At 35.4% G+C, this 25,384-nt stretch overlaps 3 protein-coding genes across 36 annotated transcripts in view; 1 reads left to right on the forward strand and 2 right to left on the reverse strand.

The window, feature by feature from the left end:
- The first annotated feature begins 3,472 nt into the window (after nt 1-3,472).
- LOC129801437 (tRNA (adenine(58)-N(1))-methyltransferase non-catalytic subunit TRM6) lies at nt 3,473-4,800 on the forward strand. The gene has a single exon (XM_055846495.1). It carries the CDS (start codon nt 3,552-3,554, stop codon nt 4,773-4,775), a length of 1,224 nt encoding a protein of 407 aa, XP_055702470.1. The 5' UTR covers nt 3,473-3,551; the 3' UTR covers nt 4,776-4,800.
- Nucleotides 4,773-13,839, reverse strand: LOC129801436 (esterase B1-like). The gene is made up of 5 exons (XM_055846494.1): nt 13,613-13,839; nt 11,218-11,355; nt 10,935-11,141; nt 10,204-10,875; nt 4,773-5,655 (listed from the first exon to the last, which is right to left on the reverse strand). The coding sequence occupies exons 1-5, from the start codon at nt 13,748-13,750 to the stop codon at nt 5,197-5,199; spliced, it is 1,614 nt and encodes a 537-aa protein (XP_055702469.1). The 5' UTR covers nt 13,751-13,839; the 3' UTR covers nt 4,773-5,196.
- A 1,879-nt stretch (nt 13,840-15,718) lies between these two features.
- The window catches only part of LOC129801433 (arginine-glutamic acid dipeptide repeats protein), a 47,984-nt gene continuing 38,318 nt past the window's right edge, over nt 15,719-25,384 (reverse strand). For all 34 annotated transcript variants that reach the window (XM_055846485.1, XM_055846478.1, XM_055846472.1 and 31 more), the window contains 2 exons: nt 17,491-17,546; nt 15,719-17,340 (listed from right to left, as the gene is read on the reverse strand). In XM_055846485.1, coding sequence (XP_055702460.1) covers nt 17,280-17,340; nt 17,491-17,546 — 117 coding nt within the window. In that variant the 3' untranslated portion in view covers nt 15,719-17,279. The remainder of the gene's footprint in view (nt 17,341-17,490; nt 17,547-25,384) is intronic.

A 25,384-nucleotide genomic window follows, 5' to 3' on the forward strand; every position in this document is an offset into this window, starting at 1 on the left:
CACGATATACTTATTATACATATAAATATTTGATGTTCTATATGACTTTTGTCCAATAAAAAGCATTTTGACTGAAGTATAAGTCTTAATTGTAATTTTTTTTTCAATTTTTACACCACTTTTGTTTAAAAATTCAACAAATTTGGTTGAAATACACGAGGCTTCGCACTATAATAGTGTTAAAAATTACGATCAAACTATAATAGTGTTAATTTTTTATCATGTGACAAAAAATATCATAAATTTGTGTATTTTTTCAATAGTTTAAGTTCTTTGACAAATTTTTCGAATTTGTCAAACAACTAAGAGAAGTCTATTCTATTATACACTTCATTTATTAAATCTTTCGTCTCCTTTGGGACTCTGGGTACCCATGGAAACAACAATTTTTTTTTTAGACTATCTAGATTCTAGAATCTCTTCTGGATAATTACAAACTATAAGATGTCCAAATCTAGGATATTTTTGCAGGATCCCAATTAACTCCTGGGCTTAGATATTTTTGGTCAAAAATCGTGAATTTTCGATTTTCTGCTTCCTTGCAGATATTGTGACTTTTTTAATATTTCTATACCAGAATAAGGAGAAACCTCTCGGGGCCAATAAGTATGATAACTAACAATCACAGATTACATAAATTCGAAAAACAATTTTCTATTAAATTTTCAAAAAACTTGTTCAAACTTTATGGCTACTCTCGTCCCCAAAAATTTAGAGATCAAATGTAAGGTTATCCCGTCAATGCCCGCCATTTGCTTTTTGACACCAACCTTGTAACAAAATTCCAAGCGGGAGCGATATTTTTGCCAATATGGCCGATAATTTTGACATTTCGTCGGTTCCGAAGAAGACTATTGTAAGTCCAAAATGTAAACTTTACAGGAAAGAGGTTTAAAGTTTGACAGCTAAAATTTATTTTCTTTAATTTCACTCCAATTAGTATGCTTTCAGCTTTTGAAACTATTTTATCATACTTACGCATTGAATATCTTCTAGTTAACACTACTTTTAAATTAATTATAGCAAAATTGTGGGCAAAAAAAAATCAATAATTGGGCACGCTGATTTTAAGTTTTTTTCTTATAACTTTTGCAGGAATAACTTAATCAACATAAAATTTTGTGAGGATATAGATCTAAGGCTTCTGCATCCAATGATACCATCTTTTTATACTATTGTAAGTAGACTTACAATAGTCTTCTTCGGAACCGACGATTTGGCAGCGCGGGAGATTGCTTTCGGGGAAGTTTTTCCTATTCTTCCTGATTTTAATAAATTCCGATTGTGGATGAAGTGTTTTTTGGCTCTTGAGAAAGCTTAATGTGTCTGCAATAACATCGTGTTGAAAGAAATGTGTTTTAAAGTGTTATTGTGTGAAATATTTTGAAAAATCTGTTGACAAGCAAGAATTTGGTGTCTTCTTAACCACTTCCTGGACATCCCACAAGATACTGGTCAATAATTCTTCTTGTTTTAGTGATCAACATTGTAAAGGAGTAATTTGACACGCAAAAATTATTCACAAAATTGATATTATCGGCTTTTGGAAAAATGAAGTTTGTCTCCTTTTCGTGCTTTTGGGGACGAGAGTACCCATGAGTTTTCCAATTTCCCAGAGGCGGAAAAAATTCTTTCTCTTCAAAAGTATCATATTTGACCACTAAGACTTACGTCTTACAATAAAGTGAGTTTAACTAACATTAAACAAAATGTTAAACAAAAACATCTCAGGATGATTCATTTTCATTGCTGAATATGCATGTATACATAACCTCAAAGGTATTTTAAATATGACCGTCGAGAACTCGTCCGTATTACGGCGATTCGGATTAGAAAGCGGGCACTGTATCAGGAATTATAATTTAGTAATGTTTTTAGAAATGTGAGCAAATCACTTCATGAATATATATATATTTTACATTTGCTTATAAAAAGATAACAGATTTCTAAAATTAAAAGAAAAAAATTGCATTCCTTAAAAACCTAAAAAAATTTCGTTTGACAGTATTACAAAAATACCCGTAATTTATAGGGGAAGTGCTCATAATTTTGGACAGTCTGCATATAAGCATCGATATCCTAAGTTTGAAGTGCCATATTTTCAATACTAATTGACTTTTCTTGTTACTCTCTTTTCAGAAGGATTGTTTAGAAACTTGGCAAGCTATTTATCATCTCATTTTTACTAAAATTAGTTTTAATACGTTTAAAAATGAATTGATATGTAAAGATGAATTTGACTCTTATTTTGGACAACTTGGTTATTAATTTTTACAACTTGTCTGTAAATTTGGACAGATAATCCGCCTCAACAGGATGCCCATTGTTCTTCATTTTATGAACCAATCTTACCAAGTCCTCTTCCTGGTCATGTAAGGGAAACGTGAAATGTCACAAGAAGCCCAGAAACTTTCCATATCATTCATTAAAGTGAGTTGACTTCGGTACTCCAAGTACGTGCGGATTCGCTCATTCCCTGACCTTTCCGGGAGCCTTTCAAGGCATTTCTCACTGCATCTCTTTCGTAGAGATGATGCTCCTTTGTTTCTCCAGGCATTTGTGCAACCTAGTCATCACAAAAGCTAAAACTTCACGAAATTTCGTGAGAAAAACACCTGTACAAAATAAGAATCATCACCTCACTGGTGAATGTCTTAAAAAAATTTCCCATTTTTCACACGAAAAATATAATTCACAAGGCAAATCTCACTTCAGGTCAAATGTACAAATCATCAGTAACGTGAATCAACACAATATTCAATGAATATTCAATAATATCACTCAAAAACAGCGAACAAACTTTGTTAGTACTTCACCAAAACTAAATAAGACTGAAGTAAGCCACGAAGTTCTGTCATATTTCTCGTAAGCAATTGCTCACACTGAATTTTCAACAAAGCAATTTCAACTCAAATCATATTCAAATTTTAACGTATTTAGTGTTAAAATATTCCAAAAAGAACAAATATTTAGATAGAATTCATTATTCGTCAAATATTGGAATAAAAATCCATCATTTTAATCAATTTATTTTTAGTGTCCAATGTTATCCTCAAAGTGTCCAAAATAAGAAACTGGACAAAATTATAAGCATTTCCCCTATCCTTCAATTTAAAAAAACTGATCAAAACCAAAAAAAAAACACTAAAATCATGAAAAATTAATAAAAATCAATACATAGAAAATTTACTTTATCAAACATTAACAAATCTATTGAAATCATCTTGCGCCTTTTAATTAAAACATCTGTGATTTTATAGATGAAAAAGATCTTGCAAGCTCTAAATATGCATTACAATGAAACCATAAAAACATTTTTTATAAAAAGCATATTTTTTTGAAGAAAATTAAAACAAAAAAAATTAAATAAATATCATATTATATAAATGTAACCGTTCGGATAGATGGATCTTTTTGAATCCGACAGCTGTACTAAAATAGAAGAAGAAGACGCCGCGCCTCATACATCCGCCGGCTATCCTCTGCACGTGTTTTTGTTTTGACTTTGTGCCTTCTGCCTGTCCCAGAAAGAAAAAGAAAAATCGTGCAAAATGTGTGAAGAAAACATTAAATTAGGTGATTATATTGTAATTCAACGACAGAAATACACAAAGTTGTACAAGTTTACTGGAAAAACTGCAGTAGCCGTTTTGGGTAAGCAGAAAATAGACTTGTCCAGCATTGAGGGTCTGCCCTATTTCTCGACATTCCGAATGATGCCCCAGAATGGGGATAAAAGTGGAGTTTTCAAATTGGAAATTTGCACAAATCCTCATGACATCAAGGAGTCTATCTCCATAGACAAAAGTGGAACAGACAATAGAGATATTTTGGATGATGGAAGATCTCAGGTGCTGACTGAGGATGAGATTAAGAATCTCAGGGAAACTTGTGAGACATCGACAGAGATTGTCGAGCACCTCGTGGACAATTCAAAGACTTTCAATTCCAAGACAGAATATGCCCAAGAGAAGTATTTGAGGCGAAAGGAAAAGAAGTATTATGAGTATGTGCAGATCCGGAAGCCATCGGTGAGGCTTATCTTTGACATCTATTTTCGCCAAGATCCAGACAAGATGATGAACATGCGAATGGATACTCTTTCGCAAATAATCTCATATTCTGGCATCTGTAGCACTGGACAGTACATGGTTTATGAATCTGGAACTAATGGGATATGCCTAGCAGCATTTCTCAACTCAATGGGCGATGCTGGAGATTCCCACATCGTTTATGTCCACCAGGGAAATGTTCCGCACAAGCAAGCTGTCTTGGCGTTGAATTTTCCAGAGTCCTACAATGAAAAGTACACACCGGTCAACATTTACTCTGTCCTGAGACATTTTTACCAAAAGGACTCTACTTCGGACGTGGCTAAGGCCGAAGACACCGAACCGGAACCCAAGAAAGTAAAACTGGAAGATGAAGAGAAGAAGAAATGGGAACTGGAGAATACCAAAGCATGTTCAATTATGAGGCAAAAAGTGGACTCTTTGGTCATTGTGGCCAAAGAACATCCTACAGCAATCTTCAAGGAACTAGTTCAATTTGTACGTCCCGGACGACCTTTTGTCATCTACAGTCCTTACCAAGAAATTGCAACTGAATGCTTTACAGAATTGAAAGCTAATCAGCCTGTTCTCAACGTTAGAATCTACTCCAGCTTCCTCAGAACCTACCAAGTTCTCGCTGATCGAACACATCCGGACGTGAGTATGAATGGCAATTCTGGATTTATAATTTGTGGATATGTAATAAATCAAAATACTGAATGAATACATATTATATTTTTATTCCATCCTATTATTTTTTAATAAAATTGCAAAAACAAACTCAAACCTTTAGCAAAAAAAGTTAATATCATGTAACAAATGCTATGTGTATAGTCATGTTCAATTGACTTGCATTTCAATACACCAACTGCATAAAATGTACTGAAGAGGATATTTGAGCAACGTGTCTGAGAAATTATAAAATTTTAATTTCAATCGTATCTTTGTTATACGCGCTTTGAATTTTCACACAAAAGTGCTTATTGGAAAATTTAATATAGAGCTTAACTAAATTTTTAGAGAGTATCTCTGCCATAGTTTTTAGATTATCTTCAATAGTTATTGAAATTGTGGCTAAACAGTAAATCAGTGGCACTAATTGGCTAAACAAAAACAACTGCATTCCATATTCTGCCAATTTATTTCAAATTAGTTGATCACGGTCAAAGAGAGAGTCCCAAGTGGATAATCTTTCAGTTTCGGGCAATAGACAAAAGGCAAGTTCTTCAGAAATATTGAGACAGCGATAGGGTGGTCCATTAGGAGATACTGGTAGCCACTTTGTTGGTGCAATTGCATCACAGTTGGGATTTCCAGTGATTGCAAAACTCGTCCACATGCTCACCATTCGATTGATTGTTGTGTGCTCAAGGCTTCCAGGTTTGGGTACTGTGTGTACCAGTCCCGACTTGAAAATATAATTAGAATCATCACCATGGCACACACCACTGACCCCATCGCCACAGAAGACTGCTCTCAGAAAATTGTATTCCGGAGAATCGACGGCAAAGCGATAGAGAAAGGTCGGTACTCGTGGGGCGTATTCACATCGTGCACGTACAACGCGATAGAGTCCGTGCCAAAAGTATTTATCTCCCAGAAACTGAAAAGGTAAAAGATATTTCGTTAAAATAAAACGGGACAAATAAGCCTATATCACTTTATTGCAGGTGAGATTCTTCATTCAAATTTCTAAAATAAATCCTGGCTCCGGCTCACCTTTTAGATCAGTCATAAAGTCAAAATTCACATCCTTTTCTTTCTCAAAAGTCCTGCATATGACTATCCTAGTCTTTCGCGCTCTCCTTCTTATTTTGAAAATCACACCAAATTAAATTTAGTTCATCCCAATTTTAGTCAAAAAAAATTTCTTGACAATTTTCACGTTTAATTATGAAGCTAATTCGTTCAAATTCGCTATAAGTTCTTCCTATTTTATCGTGATTCTTTATAATTGAGCGCTTTTTGTGGAATTTACAAAGGCCTTGACGCTCAATTCTATCGATAAACCGGATGACATTTTGCCCCAAATGCCCAATTGAAAGAGAGTCTACTGTACGAAAATCCCGTTGAATCATTTCTAATAATGATTTTTCAAAGTCAAAGGTTAAAATGACACTAAAGAGCGCATTTATCAAGCGAAAGGGGCCATGTTTCGGCTCGTTGGAAAGGTCTTGGAATTTCCGAGAAAACTGAACCAGTTCCAATTGGTTTTGAACTGGTTCATATCCGATAACTAATTTTTATGCGAAAATTAATTCTATTACTTTTAAAACTGTTTTGGGGAAGCTTTTGAGTGATTTATGAATCAGTACAAATCGGTTGAAACCGGTAAACGGTAAATGATGCGAAAGTACGTTTGCGGTATAGCATCTAAGTCACGAGTTCGAGTATTTCGCTTGGACGCTTTGCCACGCCTTTATCTTTATGTTCCTTATGAATTTCACCCATAACTCTTTTCTGATAATTTGAGGCATAAGACTGGCTATAATATAATTGTAATGGGCTATAATCATTTACAACACATTGAAAAAAAAAAAGAATTATTCGATGCATAAATCTTCGGAAGATAGCGCGCTTTCCCTTACCTAATTCCAATTTTCACCTTATTATAACCCTTGCCAAGGGCCCATCAAGCCTAATAAAAAGTGAAGATATTTTTCACTTTTCCTTGTAAAAATGTTACAGATATTGCACCGCGACTTAAACAAATTTGCTCGTCGTTCTTGTATTATTTCGGCGAACATATTAAATATGTATTTTTAGATAGCTTTTAAAGCACAATTTCGAAATATATCAGACTGATAAGTCAATTCTCTTTTGAAAAAGACTTGCCAATAGTCTTCAGTGCCTCTATGCAAAAACGTATGGAAAAATGAGATGCCGAGAGGCCCTTGACCTTTGCCGAAAATCGTAAATCGATATCTCTCTTAGTTTTGGAGTTATTAAATTCCAAAAATTGGCTGGCTGGGAACGTTTTTTAGCCACCCATATCATAGTATTTTGGTGACCAAGTATGGGCGAACTACATTTCGGCCAAAATTTGAACCCGATCGGGGGACGTGAGAATTCGTTAGAATTAAATGAAATTGTTAAGAACCTCATCTACTAAGCCTTCCAACAAAGACAGTAAGATTATAGCTGTTCATGCAAGATATCTGAAAATGTTTTTTTAGCTGAGATTCTTTATATTCTCAGCTTTTGTGGTCACAGGTGAAATGCGACCTCGTCAGATCGGGCCCAAATTTTGGATTTATACGTTTTGACACTCATAGATCACGAATATCATATGTGCTAAAAATCAATTTTCGTGGGACGTCCCGTCCCGTCCGTCCGTCGTATAATCACTTCTGGCGAGAGAGCGAAAAGAGTTATCGACAAGCGGTTTTCGGCAAAGGTTAAATGTCGATGGGTAGCTAGAAATAGGTGATGTCAGATCCACCCATTTTCCACCACTTTGGAATACCCCCAAATTTTGTTTTTTAATAACTCAGCCCCTACATTTTCAATATTTGTAAACCCTTATAGGTAAGGTGTTTCAGAGTAAGGTAAGCGTTCAGAATATAAGGGAGCTTTTGATACGTTCGGTAAGTTTTTAGAGTGTAAGGAAAGTTTTGAGAGTAGAGTAAACCAAAACGTTAACGTAACCCATAAGAGTGCACAATATATTTAAAAATAATATAAAAATATAGACAATAATAATAAAGCCCAAAAAAAATAACAAAGAAAACTATTCTTGTTTTAAGGTAAGTTTATATTTATTTCTTAAAAGACAACTGTTATTTCAAGGTAAGTTTCCTTTTATTAGTTTTTAAACGAAAACGTTTGCAAAACTCAAAAACCACAAAGAGATTAATCAAAAATTCTTGTTATAAGTTTATATTTACTTCTTGAAAGACAACTGTTATTTCAAGGTAAGTTTCTTTTTTTTAGGTTTTAAACGATAACGTTCGCAAAACTCAAAAACCACAAAAAAACATAAAACTTTTACAAACATTAAAAAAAAAAGAAAAAAGAAATGAAAACTGATTGAAGCGATGCGAAAATTACAATTAAATTTTGCAATTTTGGTTACATTTTGTAAACAAATTGTATATAATATTGAGAATATCAAACTAACGTTCATAAGATGTGATTTCTTCATTAGGCTTTGCAGTATTCTAAACAGGAAGCCCACAAAGAAATTGTTATCATTTATAAAGTATTATGTATCAAAATCAGAATTCAAAATATCATTTGATCAAAGTAATACACTTAAAATAATTGGACATATTCCTGAACACTCAGAAGTACGTTCCAATGAAATAATTGAAACTTCTGAACATATTACTGAATATTCAAAAGTATGTTCCAATAAAACACTTGTACTAAATAAAAGTATAATCAAAAGGAAATGACACAATTAACAAAAGGAAAATATTGTAAATTATTTAAAGAAAAAATTAAAAATTAAGTTATACTTCCTGCAACTAAATCTGTGAATAAAAAATGGTACGATACTTAATAGATGACGTGTACATGAAAAATAAAGGGATATAGAAATATAAAATTAAGTCGAAGTAAGGTAAGGTATCCTTAAGTCGGCCAGTTCCTCAACTCGGGCAGTTGCATTGTTTAACCAATTTTTTAACGTGTTATTATAGTCAATTTCTATAAAATTTTCACTGATTTATATTATATACAATGTAATAGACCTTATAATGTTAGATCTGTAAAACCATATTATAGGAAACCTTAGTAAATTGAATAAATAACCCCACTGGCCGAGTTGAGCAACCGGCCGACTACAGGGTACTTTACCTTAATATTATAATTATTGCATACGGAAAATGCAAACAATTCCACATTCATGAAAGAAGGTTTAAGTTTGTTTTCACAAATATTAATTCTTACAATAGCGAATTTAACAATTTTTGCTAATTTGAGAGAAATTAAATGTCATAGTGAAATTTCAAAACCTAAACAATTAAGAAGAATTCGTCGGCAAATAATAAAAAATAAATTAAAGAACGAATTTCCAAAGACAATTTTAAAAAAGGAAGCAGTGCCGTTGTTAGATGCAGACTTAGCTTCAAGAAGTAACCGTGGATACGAAGTTAAATTGTCAACATTACGAAAAGCTCGTAGCGAGCAATAGTCACGTAATAACCTTTTTATAAAGCATGTGATATCCAAAATTTAATTCTTTGATCAAAAAAAAAAAAATACAACCAATTTATAAAACCTATTGCGAGTGAGCCCACTAACCGTGTATATATTTACAGATGCCCAAATATGTAGGTTGTGCCTACCCCTAAGTACCATTTGGAATGCTCAATAAAAATTTTTTTTATTATGCTGGAGTAATTAAAATTGAAGAAGAGATCAGTCCTATAATGGAAATGATAACATCAACACAAAAAATGACGTCTATTTCATTTTTCCTGCAAAATTTTAGGAGTGAATATGTTATAAATTCAAAAATGTTTAAATGCATCGTCACTGATTGGAGTTTAGCTCTTATGCAAGGATCAGTACTGGTAATAAACAGTTCAAGTTTAGAATTGTATATGAAATTTATATACAGCTTCTCAGTAGAAAAAATAAGCCCAGATAAGCTTATGGTAGCTGAGATTCTTTACAGGCGACCTCGAAATGCGTGCAACTCGGATTGCTTGCAGCTTTGAATGCATGAAAATTTGATTGTGAATTGCATTTTTTGAGGTAAACCAACGCGTCGAGCCAATTTTATCCATTTCGGTGTCCGAGAACCGTTTTCTCAATGTGATTCTTTACCTCCAAAATTCAATTTACAATCGAATTTTCATGCATTCTAAGGTGCAGATACCCAGAGTTCCAAGCACTCCGAAGTTGACTAAAGAATCTCAGCTACCATAAGCTTATCTGAGCCTATCACTGATTTTTTCTCTTTCATTATAAAACTATCAAATCAGGATCGTAATTAAAATTCGTAAATGAAATAATAAGCTCCAATCTCCCATCAGTAGTCTAACGAACTTAAAAATTATATAGTATTTTGCACGTAGTTTATAATATAAAAATTATATAGTATTTTGTATTTTTTGGGGTACGGCAGTTTAAGAGATGTATGACTTTCAAAAATACTAAAGATTGAGATAATAAATTATTTAATAAATCGTATTAAAGTTACCTTGATATGATTCTGAAGGCCATCCTTGCTAGATACATTTCCATTGAAGTAAAAGTCTCTCAGCGTTTTAGCGACATTTTTCCGTTGTGCACTTTGAGGGCCAAGATTGAGTTCCCATGGCACTAAATTGGAGAGATCTCCAAGAAAATTATCATCTGAGCTGATCTCTTTGTACAGCAAAAGTCCCTCATCAGCACAACCGCCAGTCATTATGGGAATGGAGTTTCCCCATGCCGTTCTAGCCATATCACGTGGAAGTTTTGTAATTATCGCATTGGTACTCCAATGTGGCTCAACTACTGGTCCAAAGTGAAAGATTACACCGTTCTTGCGATTTTCATGGGTTATGAAATCAACCTGCTTCTCAGATAGAGTTACTTGATCGACTTTCTGTAAAATCTCTAGCATTCCAGCTTCACCTCCTTCACCATTCCATCCCAAAGACAGAGCAAGTTTAGCTGCCCAATCAAGATCTGGAGGAAATGCCCAAGGGTCATACACTGTTCCAGACATTACGATGGCACGATGGAAAAGACCCTTAGCCAGATCTGAGAGCATTAAGTAATGCACAGATGCTCCTCCTGCACTTTCACCAAAGAGCGTAACATTATTTGGGTCTCCACCGAAATAAGAGATATTGTCCCTAACCCATTTGAGTGCCATCAATTGGTCCTTAAAGAGCAGTTATTTGAGATAAAGCCATAAATATATATATTTAAATATTAAAATACCTTGAGTCCTGCATTTCCAGGGATATTGAGTGTAGGATCCTGAAAACTCATAAAACCCAAAGCTCCCACCCTGTAGTGTAGTGTGACCAAGACCACATCTTTCTCCATAAGAAAGTCAGGGCCAAACATCATTGAAGTGCCAGCACCACTAATGAATGCCCCACCATGAATGTACACCATGACAGGAAGAAGTCTCTTTGGATTTTGCTAAATTTCGAAAGTAAATTTCATTTAAAATAAATTTGAACAATTTTTCAATTTAGTTTAATTTTTCTATGCTCACATTCTTTGTATAAACGTTGACATGAAGACAATCTTCGTCACCTAGAAATCCCTCCAGCAAAATCATTTTCTGAGCACATCCCATGCTCTCCTTTGTACAATCGAGAGTATCTTCCCATGATTCAGGTGGAAGAGGATCCTAGCAGTATTCAATATTTTATTTCTTCAAAGAATTTCAAATTACCTAGTTTTTCAATTATCTACTAAAGGAAACAAAATAATTAGATAACAATGCTTTTGAGATAAGTTAAAAAAAATAATTTTGCTGAGTAATTGAACAAATGAGATTGGAACTCTATCACTATAAAAACCCCGGAAAAAATTAAATTTATTTTAAAGAAGTTGACCCAAATAAAATAGCGTTTTCCTTTTAAGATTTTTAAGATTAAGGTACTTAACCATTTAAGGACGAGAGGGTCAAAAATCGGAGGTCAGAAAAAATCACTTTTTCAGACTTTTTAGGGAAAAACACAATTTTATATGACCATAGGAAAAAATTCATTTTTGGGTCACCGGTGACCCAATCGTCCTTAAAGGGTTAACCGACTCATTACCGATGAAGACCGATGCAGCCGATTTCAAAATTTCAATACCTCTCCAAAAATTCCAAATTTAACCAAATGGAGTGAAAAATTACCCTTCCAAAGTGGTTGACCTTTGACCTTCAATAATTCAAAATGGCGAATTTTCCGGTCATAGGTATATATGTTTGGGCGAAATGTGCGCCTGGACTAGCTTTAAAACATATTCAAAAATCATTTAAAAAGCTCGGGCCAATTTTGAGAAAAACGAAAAAAAAACATGTTTTAGGGGATGGAGGGGAATAGGGGAAAAACGTCTAGAGATATTGTTTTTTTTATTGGGGGTCATCTAGGACTGGAAGTCGATATTTCTTACCGTTTAAGCTCCAGAACATTGAAAAGTTGAAAAAAAATACGATTATATAACTGCTTTCTCTTTGAGTTCGAGCAGTAAAATACAAGGTTAAGTTTACCAAATTCCGGCCAGCTTGTAATTCCAGCCACATTTTTTGTTCCTCAGATTTCCATAAATTTTTAGTTTTTGCATACTCTAGACTAGAGATTATACAATGCAAAATAAAACAAAAAATATCGCTTCACTAGCAAAATGGTCTGAAAAAGGCATTAGAAGAATTCCAGAAAGGCAAGGAACTATGAGAATGAAGGTGGCCGGAATAGGCCACCAATGCTATGTCTACATTTTTATTCATTTTAAAATTATTAAGAATGATTTTAAAGTAAATGAAGACGATAAACTGTCTACAAGGTTCTAAGCAACATTATTTAAAAAGAAGTTACAAAAAAAAATCAAATTTGTATTAAAAATATTACACTTCAAACTTGAGGCTTTGGCGCTTGCATGCAACTATGCCGAAATTTGGCACACTTACCCTAATTCCTGAACATCTGTGAAAACTTACTGCTCAAGGTTTTGTAAATAATTTTTTTTTTAAATTTAGTTACTTCTAAATTTTATTTTAATCTCAAAACTGGTTCAGTTGAGAATAATGCCCTGGACATACTTACGATTTAAGCCGAGAGACGGCTTAACGTTTTTGTAATCAAAATACTGATCAGATTACATTTCCATCAGTTTCTGACTAATCCGTCTTTCGGCTTAAGCCGAGAAATGGCTTAGTTAGTGGGGAAATGATGGGAATTATTTTGATTATAATTACATTAAGCCGTCTCTCGGCTTAAGTCGTAAGTTTGTCTAGGGCGTAGGAACAGTAAAATTTTAAAAATGTTGCAAATATTTATTAAACTTCAAATAATGTCCCTGAGTGGTAATTCTTCATTTTCCTAAAAATAGAGAAATAGAACCAATATATCCACTCAATAAGAAAATTACACTTAAAACGAATTATTTACTTTTGCAATAAAACAACTAAACAAGTATGTTAATAAGGCAAATAAGAGAATTCAAGATCAAACGATTGCAGAGAATAATTCAATTTCAACAATAAATAGACGAAGTGAAACCAGTGTGATGTCTGAATTTGAGCTTTAATCAAATAACCATGAACTTGACACAATCACTTACCGAGGTATCTCAAAAGTTTAATGAAACCCTACCTAAATGTTAAACCCTATTAGTGAATAATAAGGACTCACCTCAAAAACAAGTGGCATAGAGTTAGCTTTTATCATTATTATTATATTATTCACTACGAAATTTGCATTTTTTGATTAGTTTTTGTTAAGTGTTTATTCAAATTCGATCTCATTCTTTCCATTACAAAATTTTTTGAATGTGAATGAACAAACAGAAACCACAAAGCTTTGCCTTGATTTGTGTATTATTAATGTAATTTACTAAAACTCCTTAATTTCGTAAAATACCGAAAGAAAAAAAAGAATAAAATGTTCTCTCACCCTAAATCGCAATTCTCCAATTGGTGGTTTTGCATAGGGAATGCGAAAGAAACTGAGGTATTTAGCACCCCAAACTCCTTCACTTTTTACTCCACGAATTGGTCCTAAAGCTGTACGTGCAACTATTGTGTCCGACATCTCACACAACACTGAATTATCTTCTGTGTTTTATCTACGCGACGATTTTGCCGCGCAATGCTCCGCTCTATCACGGATCATGAAATGAATGTGCAAATTGAGGAGAGTCTCATTAAAAAAAGAATCTTGTGCTGTAATCTCACTGGAGCTTGTATTGTGTGAGAGGCTCACGAATATCGATGTAAACTAAATAAATAATCACAAAATACGTGTGTAATTGTATTTTTGGTGAAAAAAATAAACAGTGCACAATTGGCGGGAGATGTTAGCTTTCAATTGTTGGTGGCGCTGCTGTTAGTAAGGTAGATTTTGAAAGAGCCTCGGAATTTTTTGAATTGAGAAAATGAGAAAAATCTATCTAGACTTTGGACACGGATACTTTAAAAAAAAATATTATTATTGAGTTTTTAAATTTCATCAAAATATTTAGAAAAAAAAATCAAAAAATGAGGCATTTAGAGATATCGGAGCAGGATGTCTTCTATGGCAAAAATGTAGTCCTAAGTAGAATCTATTTGTGTGCTGATTAGAGTAAATTAATATTTAGTTTAGTTTAGTTTATATGATTTCTCAAAAGTTGCTTTCTTAGGTCATTTTTGAGAAGTTTTAGTCACATTTTGTTTTTCTACCCCAAGGATTTTTTTTAAATATCAAATCATTTTTAAGTTGAAGCACAACTACTTACCTTTCCAACGGATGTCTATTTATTAAGTTCTGTACATTAGAACCGGAGGAATAATTGATAATATGAGACAAAACAGCAAAAACAAAAAAAATTAATTAAAGAAAATTGTGACGTATAGGAGAAAAATCAAGAACAGATTCTTGATCAAGGGACTCAACTCTACCAAACGTACCATGTAAGATCCGTGTGTCAAAAAACGTGTTGCATAGTGTAATTACGTTAAACCGCCTCTCGGATTAAGTTGTAAATGTGTCGACCACATTATACAGGGAGTTTTCGCTTTGAAAGAATTCTTCGCGACCGAAAAAAGCCCGCAAATTAACTCCAGTGGCACAGAAAAATTGCATACCCACAGGATAGTCTGGTTCTGGTTGAGTAAGCCACTTCTAAATTTTACTCGTTGTTTTTTATCTGTGTAATATTTTAAAAAACGCTTGTTTTTGGATTGATGAAATTCTTTTTTACTTCATCTAAATCCATAGAATTATTCACTGTTTCATTTAGAAACATAATTAAAAAAAAATTATCAAAAATATTAAAGAAAATTTATAAAATAATGATAATACTAAAATAAGTCAGCACGCACTAACTGGGTCACCTTTTCGCTAATTCACTTAATTAAACCTGTGGATTTAAAATACTTTTTTCATAAAGAAAAAACAAATAAATGTTTTCAATAAACCAGCTGTCATTAGCGAAAATATCACTAACTAGAAAATTTTTAGTGAAGAAACTAGCTGGCACAAGATTGAAATGAGTCGATTACATTCACTTATTTATTGAAAATGAGGGGCATGTTAACGATCCTTGGGTCGACTTATGGGGGGGTCCCCCGAAGATCCCAAGTCGCTATCTCTAACCGTTTGGCCTCTAGAGCTGGCGACAGCCAGACGGACAGACGGATAGACGAACAAACAGCGTGACGACATTTCTCAGAAATTTCTCAGAAAATATTATTTTTGCTTTTTCTCAAACTTGAATAGTTATATTTCGTTACTGTAGTGACTATATTACGGAAATAAAAATAAAAATATTATTTTAAGTGGATTAGTCATAAACGATCCAGATAGCGAAGCGCCCGGATTAGCACACTCGACTATATATTGAAGCAAATTCCCTACGCTTATCCAGGAAAAACTCTTCAATAGCCAATTGATAGCGATGAAGTTCTCCAAAAATTCTGCATACGCAAAATATTTACGGCTATTTCATTTTATACGTTGAGTGATATTGGAATGCTGTAAATTATTTGAAGAGACGTTTTTATTTATAATTCAAAGATATTTTTCTTATTTTGACATAAAATGATGAACATAATTTATTTACAAAAACAATCCAACTTTGGACTTTTCTGTTTATAATTCTTTTTTTTTAGATATACAATGTATACATTATTAAATTAAAACACAAAATACACATTTTTCTTGCCACTTGTATAGGCATTTAGATTCAAAATTAGACTCAAAAACCCAATACTTACTAAGGAAAGGATCTTCTAACACTTTGCCTGACGATTTTATCAGACTACTCGTAAATTTCAGAAGTTAAATCTACATCCTTCATTGGATTAAAAAATGTATATATATGCGTTTATATCAAAGGAAAAATCTCTAGGAAGAACACAATAAACCAGGGAACAAAATTAAGCCTTGAACAAAATCACGAAATATGCTGAAAACATTGCAATACTGTAAGTATAGGATTCAAATGTGCAAGCCTATTAAAGTGTTTACTTTTCTTGGCCAAATTTTCCGTGTTAAGTCAAATCCTTTCTCCCTTTGATTAAAATGATTTTCTTGTGAAAAGAATCCCCAAATAATTTTTTATCAAACTTTCTTAGATTAATTTTTACATTGTTTTGATATTATTAAATTATTAGAAGCGTTCTTTTTTTTACTTTACAACTCGCTTAAAGGTTTTTTTCCTATTTTTTTGTCATTAAAATAATATTACTAATGTCTATAATTTACTCAGATATAAATTTGTTTATTATTCTTGTCGATTAATATGTTTTCACATATCTAAAATATGTTTTTCATTCACACGAAAAGATAATTCAGAGGATGATTAATTTTGTGGTTTACTTCGCAGAGTCCAGCTACCAAAAAAAAACTTGCAATTTAAATTAAACTTTTTTTTAAGATAATGAACCTGATTTAAGCTAATGACTGTTGACATCTGCGTAGAGTTTACTGATTTCCTTTAAAAGATAAATTGTATTAAATTTACAGAAAATCATCATGTAGCTGTGCTAAATGCGAAGCAAAACCAGTCAAACAAAAAATCCTCTAACACAGAATTCGCTACTTTACTCTTCATTTTCTTTTTTTTTTGTTTTCTATAAACCCCTAAATCTAAAAGATAATTCATTTAAAAATCGATTTATGGTCTCCTTTTCATTTGTGATTTCTTCTTGCTGCAAACATGATTAAATGAATTTTTTTAATATAAATATTAAAATATTCATAATCATCACTTTTAGAACACAAAATATATTATCAATAAATTTTAATTCTCATTAATTATATTGTATTCTTTCTAAATATATTGGTTCTCTGTTCACAAATCTATCAATGTTCAGAGATTTTCTTCACCTCAATCATTAAATGCACACCCAAAAATTGCAATATTTCCACAATTCACAATTTATCTCTCCCTCTCACATACACGCAAAAAAAATTATGCACTTTGTCATGTTATCATAATATTATGATACAAATACACTATTAGACATTGTGACGATCTCTTATAAAGTTTCTATCACGGGGAATGTAGTTCTATTCAGCAATATTTTCCACCTTTTCCCCTACATAGAAAATTGTATTAAAACTGCTAAAAAAAACTTCAATGTTTTCCACGCGTTGCTTCCTCAAGTGCTCTAACTTTCATTTCTCTTTCGTGATGCCTGAAAAATTGTTATAAAAATTATTTTATGTAAAACCCATCACCGAAAATGCAATTAATTCAATTAAGACAAAAGTTTTCACAATAGAATTCACATTTTATCAGCGACCCCTAATCGTACTTTTATCCTAATTAAAAATAAAACACTCACCGAAAGTACTGCTCGTGAAATGAATGTGCCCGATCGAGACGTTGGAATTCAGCAGCCTAAAAATGTTGATAAGAAAATGAAATAGCTGGAAGTCTAATAAATAACTAAAAAATTATGCATGAAAAATTTATGTAATATTACAATCATTTAGGTTGGTAGTCGTTACTAAATTATTTAGTAAAATTTACAGTGGTCGTATATCTTACGAAGAGCCTCAAGTGGGTCAGTGGATAGAGTAGTAGCTGTATCGGCGTTATCACACTTGCACATTAAAATTTTGATGTGATTCACATTAATTGTCGCTTGTGAGCGTAAAATATGTTATTTGTATCTTTGAGTCACTTAATATTTGGGGTTTTTCTATTTATTGATAAAGAAGTGGACTTGGCCTGCAAAAATAAGTTTAAATTTACCTAAAGCATCAATATTTTTCACATTAAAAAATTAAAGAGAAAATCTCATTCATTTTCCGTATTAATGCTATAAATCAATTTATATCAAATTTTGCGGGCCAAGTCTACCTTTTTATCAACAAATAGATCAAATTTTGAATATAAAATGACTCAAACACACAAATTACACATTTGGACTCTCACCAGCGACAATTAATGTGAATCATATTAAAATTTTAATGTGCAAGTGTGATAACACAGTTACGGTTGTAAATTTTACTAAACTGTGGGCGAATTCTATTGTAGGGAAAAGTGCCCAAGCTTTGAAAGGTCCCAAGCTTTATAACAATAACAATATTTATTGCATCACAACAATAGGGTCATCCCTCTTACAGTTGTGAGAAAAAGAAAAAGTAAAAACGATTTCAAAAAGAAAGAACTGTGAAAAGAAGAAAAAAATAGAAAAACAAGAAAGAAAAATAAGTCAATTACTCTTAGGTCCAGACTGAAAATGCAGCCGAATAGTATCCGCAGAAGTGCGATTGTCAGCCGGAATGGAGTTATAAAGTACAATGCCCTTCACAAACAGTGTACGATAAAAGTAATCACTGTTGGCTTTAGGCACTATGAGTCCCCGAACCCTGGCCGAACCCCCCCTAACCAAAAGATCCGACAGGTACCCAGGACATTCAGAAAGCAACAAGTTGAACAAAAAGAGCACTACTCTCATGTTCAGAAGAGAAGGTAAAAGGGTAATGTGGTCTCGTCGTCGGTTTGAATCGCAGATATACCTGACACAATTATTAAAGGCAACGGTTAGGCGACGAATTGTGTCACTATCCTGCGCAAAGAAGAGCTCTGCACCATAATTAAAGAAAGGATAAAGCGAGTGTCATAGGGTGTAATGTCCCGGAATCGTCTGAGAGTGTATAGAGAATAGTTGACCTTACGACAAATAGACGTAGCATGATAAGACCAAGAGAGAGTTGTATTAAATATAATACCAAGGTTTTTGACCTGATCAACGAAAGAAATAATTTCACCGTGAAGGTACAGAGGATGTGAAGTCAAAGTAATTGTTTTTTTGGCGATGATGATGGCTTGAGACTTTTTGGGATTCAAAATTAATCCATTTGAAGATGCTCAGTTCTCAATACTGCAAAGATTAGAGTTCATGAGATTGAAGACATGAAGAGGATTAGAAGGATCTCCTTCAACATAGATTTGTAGGTCATCTGCATAGAGATGAAAATGGCAATTATGCAATACTGTGGGTAAATCATTAATGAAAAGGGAAAACATAAGAGGGCCAAGAATGGAGACCTGCCCAATGCCCTTATTTAAGGAACAAGGTGGCGAAACATCTTCACCAAATTTGACAATTTGCGATCTTCCTGTGTTGCGAGCGCAACATATTTAAATTTAAAACTGTGGAGTGTGTTGCCCTGCTGAGGCGACGAGGGCGCTAGCGACGAGGAGAGGAGGTAGAAAAATCAGTAGCAGCTGATAAGAAAAAGAGCGCCAATCGGCCTCTTTCACCACTGACCGCCGAGGAGGCAACATCAATCACCTCGCCCATCTCCACCAGCCCAATCCCCAGCAGCAACACCATCATCACCACCAAGCATTGAAGCCACTGAAGCCACCGGGAGCCCCCAAGAACACCAAGCCCAGTGCTGAGCTTTCCGGAGTAACCTCTGCCACATCCACCTCTCCCAAATTCCCATCTCAACCTCCGTGGGAGTGTTCTCACCGGAGAACACAGGGGAGTGTGGGACATAGTCCTTGCCCCGAACGTGGGACCTGAAGGAAGGAATGAACGGAGGGAATAGAAGGGAGGAATAAAAGATTTTTCCCAATATTTTGGCGCCCGACGCAAAAGGAAATCGTGAGTAGATTTTCAAGTTTATCCCATGGTTAATTTGCCGGTTCCCCAGAGTTCATTGACCTCTTATCAGTGCATTTTTGGTGATTTTTGCAACTCATTAGGAGTGAATGCGATTGACCTAACGGTGGGGTAATAAAAAATTTGGCGCGTGGAAGAGAATGTTAATTTGTTACTTGTCGTCGTGTAATTTATTCCGTATAATATTCTTTGTAATTTTCCGTTGGAGATTTTTTTTTTTCTTTCGTGATTTATATCTCCATTGGGCGTAGTTTTCTGGATTTTTCATCCATTTTCTCTGGAATAGGAGTGTATTAGGATATTTTTCTTTCTTTTTTTCCCTTTTTGGGAGATTTTTTTTTTCTTTTTTCGGCTATTTTTACCCCCTTTTGGGGAGTTCTCTGTTAGAAATGGAGGATTTCAATCCAAAATTTCTCTCAGAAGAACAACTGGATTGGGAATTACAGGCCAGGGGAATTAAATGGCCAGCTTCATTAGAAGAAGCCCGCGATCTTTTAAAGGTTGCTATTGCTGGCGGAAACCCTTTATTTCCCGTTGAAGGCGATGCTAAAAAAATTAGGGATGACACCTTACAAGTTATTAAAAAATTTAGAGAGCAAGTAGGGAATATCGAGGTCCTTTTTTCGAAGCAAGCTGAGATTTTCACAATGTTTCAGCACATCGAAAATAAATTAAAATTCACATCAGACCCTCGAGATCCCAAAAATGCCCTTTATGGTCCTGCTCTTGCTGAACTTGCAAATTTTAGGCAACAGTTCAGGGAACAGTTGAAGAATTATGCTGCCTCGGGAAAAGTGGGGGGTGCTATTCCTCGTCCTGCTTCACCTGTCCAAAAGACTAAACGTCTTAAAAGCCCAAAAAAGTCCCTATTTTCGGACTGTTATGTCCAGGAGAAGAAGAAGGTACCATTTGAGAAGCCCACATCTAAACTTTCTGCCTCCAGTGAGTCCTTTGTCCCAGAATTTCTTAAGCACCCATATCTGAACCTTTCGCAAGACCGTAGGGATACTTTCGACATCCCAAATATTGGATCCACGGTGTCTCAGCCTCAAGATAGGCCCCAATCCCAATTTGTTACGGTTGAGCAATTTAATGTTCAGAATGCTCAAATAAAAGGTCTTGAGAATATCCTGAAAAATATTCAGGATTCGATGGAGCAATTGAGACTCTCATGTGCTGGTAGAAGATTTCGATCCTCCAGCAGATCCAGTTCTGTCCATTCTGGGGAATTTAGGGATTCTCAACCCCAAAATTTGTCACGCCACTACCCGTTTCCTACACCAGCTCCACGTAGATTAAAACCCCTGCAGTTAAAGGACTGGGGAATTAGGTTTTCTGGTGACCGCAAGGGGAAAAAGGCCAAAATCTTCTTGCGGGATGTTGAGAGAATGGCCATGATCCAGGGCGTTTCTCTGCAGGAGGTGGTTTGGTCTATAAGACTCTTACTTTCCGATGGGGCTGAAACGTGGTATGATTCCTTTTCGGAATATCTTTTAAGTGGTACGTGGGAGGAGTTCCGCGAGAAATTTCTAAGTGCTTTTTGCAATCTTGAGAGCGATTTCGCTATTAGGAAGAAAATTGAGGATCGAAAGCAGGGGGTGGGGGAGAATGCAGAAGTCTTTCTTGCATCCATGTTAGCTCTCTTCGAGGAGCTGGATGAAGAAATTTCGGAAGTCGAGAAAGTTCGTCTCATCCGTAGAAATCTCCATTACTCTCTGTCTAATGCTCTTCTTCTATATGAAATCCCAACATTAGCGGAGCTATCCCAAAAATTAAAACTTATTGAGAGGAACCGCTCCTATGCTTTTCTCGATCGTCCCAGAAATGTGCGATTTAATGAGATAGGGAGTTTTCAGGAATCATCCACAAATAATTCAGAGTCCCTGGCCAGGACTTCTGATCAAAGGGGGCGAAGTGGGGGGAACAATTCCTCATCCTGGGGCAATTCCAGGCAATCTGGAAGGGGTGGGGGGAGAAATTCCTCTTCACGTGATAATGGGCGGAATGGGGGGCGAAACACCAATTCTTCCTCAATTCAGAGACAGGGTGGGGGGAGTAACTCATCCAATGGTGCTGAGGGTACTTCTCAATCTTCTAATTCCAATCCTAATTCCAATCTCAATTCCAATTCCAACCCCAATTCACAATTCAGAAAAAATTCTTGTATACATTGTAAGAGCAATTCCCATAATGTTAGAAGTTGCCCAACAAGACCCAAATACCTTTGTTTCAAGTGTGGTAAGATCGGCACTATTTATGGACTTTGTCCAGTTTGTAACCCTCAACAGGGGGAACCCAATGCGACCCAGTAGTAGACAGAGAGTCTGAGGTCGCGGAATCTCCAAAAAACCTCTCTATGGATGATTCCAATGACCAAGATCTCATTTCTTTTGTTGATACCATTAATGTAAATTCAAATACAGTGGGAGATTTAATACAATTTGAGTCAGACAATGAGTCCTTAATTTCTGATGATTCTGTCCCTCCCTCAGAGGTAGAATCCTTTATTATATACCCTAACGGGGAAAATCGTCCCTATATTAAAGTTAAAATTTTTGACATTGAGGAGGCTATGGCTTTATTGGACAGTGGAGCGTCTCAGAGTATATTAGGATGTGGTTGCATGAACTTAGTAAAAATTCTAAAATTAGTCCCAAGAACTTCGAATATCGTTGTGCGTGTAGCCGATGGTTCAACTTATTTATCCACCAAAGTAGTCGATTTAATGATAACTTTCAATGGTAGAACAGAATTGATTCCCACCCTATTAGTCCCTGAAATTTCCATACCCTTTACTTTGGGGATGGATTTTTGGCATGCCTTTGGCATACAACCAGTTTTGTTGAATGCACTTTCAACAGTCCCTGATTCCCAGGATAATCAAATTCTGCTCTCCCAGTCAGAACGACTGGAGTTAGAAAAATCCATCAAAAACTTTTTAATCACTACTGAGGACTTTTTCGGTTGCACGGATATTTTAAAGCACACGATAGATACTGGTGACAACCCTCCCGTAAGGAAACCATCTTATCCTGTCCCATATCATCTTCTTCCCGCAGTGGATATTGAAATTCAGAGACTGGTTAGGATGGGGGTACTTCGGGAGGTTTCTTTTTCTCCATGGAACTCACCTCCTAATATTCAAATGAAGAAATCGGGCAAAATTAGAATTTGCATTGATGCTCGAGGTTTAAATAAAGTAACAATAAGAGATGCTTATGCTATTCCAAATCTTGAAAGCATTATTAATCGTATAGAAGGCTCCAAATATCTATCATCCATTGATCTGAGTGACGCATTCTTGCAAATTCCGCTCGATGAAGAATCTCAGATCAAAACTAGTTTCGCTATCCCAGGACGAAAGATGTACTGCTACAGAAGAATGCCTTTTGGCTTAGTAAATAGTCCTATGACGATGGCGAGACTGATGGATATAGTTATTGGATGCGACTTAGAGCCCAATGTCTTTTGTTTTCTGGACGATATCATTGTTCTCACTCAAGATTTTGAATCCCATTTGAAAATTTTAAATGAGGTCGCTGGTCGTTTGAAAAAAGCCAATCTTTCCATCAACCTGGAGAAGTCTAAATTCTGTATGTCAGAGTTAGACTATCTGGGGTACATTTTAAGCACTCAGGGTCTAAGTACAAACGATGGTAAAGTCCAAGCCATCTGCAATATTCCTGTCCCTAAAACACCCAAGGCATTACGTCAGTTTCTCGGTATGGCAGGATGGTTCAGGCGTTTCATCCCAAATTTTGCGAGTATTTCGGCTCCTTTAACCGACCTTTTAAAAGGTAATCCTTTAAGGATTGAATGGTCTCCTGAGGCCGACCGTGGCTTTTCGGAATTGAAGCAGCTCCTTGTATCTGCCCCTATTTTAAAACTTCCCGACTATTCTCAACCCTTCATAGTGCGTGCTGACGCTAGTGATGTTGGGGCGGGGGGAGTCCTTGTTCAGGGAGTAGGTAATGAGGAAGGAGTTATTTGCTATATTTCGCGAAAGTTCACGGCGGCTGAGCAGAAGTACTCTACTACGGAAAAAGAAGCCTTGGCTTGTCTATTTTGTCTTCGAAGGTTTTCGCAATTCTTGCTTCATACCAAGTTCACTTTGGAGACAGATCATTCTGCACTCCAGTGGATCTTATCCCAGAAGCAAGCCCGTGGTCGTATAGGAAGATGGTTGTTGGAATTTCAGCAATTTGACTTTGACATAGTCCACCGTCCCGGTAAAAGTAACGTGATAGCTGATTTCCTTTCACGGAACGTTAATACCATTTCGACCCGGGAAGATAAATGGTATGCGTCCCTATATGACCAAGTCTCGAAATCCCCGAGCAGCCTTCCGGAGTATAAATTAGAAGACGGCCGGCTTTACAAGTATATCCGCTATAAAACTCCTTTAGGAACTTATAGTTTTAGGTGGAGATGCTGTGTCCCTAAGGGTGAACGTCAGGCCATTTTGCAGAAATACCATGATGATCCCACTTCGGCACATTTCGGGTTCTTTAAAACCTTCCGCAGAATTACGGAATATTTTTATTGGCCTTGCCTTCGCACAGACGTGCGCAATTATATCCGTAAATGCGAAACTTGTAAGAAATCTAAGGCCCCGAATTATGATTTAACACCTCCGATGGGTAATCATGTAGTTGCATCACGTCCCTGGGAACATCTATCAGCCGATTTTATCGGACCTTTAGTACCTAGTACTATGGGCCATCGCTTTATCTTGGTCTTGATCGACAAGCTGACCAAGTATGTCCTTTTATATCCTCTTAGAAATTCTACTGCAAACTCTGTTATCAAAATTTTGTCTCAAAATGTCTTCCCACAGTTCGGAGTCCCTCGTGTCCTTCTGACCGATAATGGTAGTAGTTTCAAATCCGCTCAACTTCAGTCCTTTTTGAGAAATCTCGGTGTTGCCCAATGGTTTACCTCAGGGTATACCCCACAAGCCAATCCTACTGAGAGAGCAAATAGGACTATTGTTACTGCTATCAGGTCGTATATAGGGTCTAAACACACAAATTGGCCAAAATATTTAGCCGAAATAGGGATGGCTATGCGATCCTCGGTACACGACACTACACAATTTTCTCCGTATTATTTAAATTTTGGGCAAAATATGATTTCACATGGGGATGAGTATACGCATTCCGATGCTAATACGATTCCATCGATCGAAGAGAGGATAAAGGAGTTAAAATTGGCCAGACAGAAGGCCATGGATGGGTCGAAGAAATGCCATGAGTCGTCTAAAAAGCGATACGATTTACGTAAGAAGCCGGGTAGATTTTCCGTGGGTGACGTGGTCTACAGGCGATCCTTTGTGTTGTCTGATGCCAATAAAAAGATTCAGGCGAAATTTTGTCCATGGGTGAAGAGCAAGGTGTTGTCCGTTCACGGACAAACTTACGAGTTGGAAGACCTGAACACTCATCGCAAGGCAGTATTCCACCGTAAGGACATCAAGCCAGGTTAAGGGATTTTTGCCAGCAGGACGGATTATTTTTTTGGCAACAATATCGGCATCGTCACTGGAACTTTCTTTTGTATCTAACGTAACTTGATTTTTGTACGGGTGTATGAGCGG

Source organism: Phlebotomus papatasi, chromosome 2, assembly GCF_024763615.1.
Source record: "Phlebotomus papatasi isolate M1 chromosome 2, Ppap_2.1, whole genome shotgun sequence".
Classification (NCBI taxonomy): domain Eukaryota; kingdom Metazoa; phylum Arthropoda; class Insecta; order Diptera; family Psychodidae; genus Phlebotomus; species Phlebotomus papatasi.

Coding starts and splice junctions, on each gene's coding strand:
- LOC129801437 (XM_055846495.1), top strand. CDS start 3,552: ATGTGTGAAGAAAACATTAAATTAGGTGATTATATTGTAATTCAACGA.
- LOC129801436 (XM_055846494.1), bottom strand. CDS start 13,750: ATGTCGGACACAATAGTTGCACGTACAGCTTTAGGACCAATTCGTGGA. Junction 11,142..11,217: donor TCAACGTTTATACAAAGAAT/GTGAGCATAGAA, acceptor TTCGAAATTTAG/CAAAATCCAAAGAGACTTCT. Junction 10,876..10,934: donor CTGGAAATGCAGGACTCAAG/GTATTTTAATAT, acceptor CTGCTCTTTAAG/GACCAATTGATGGCACTCAA.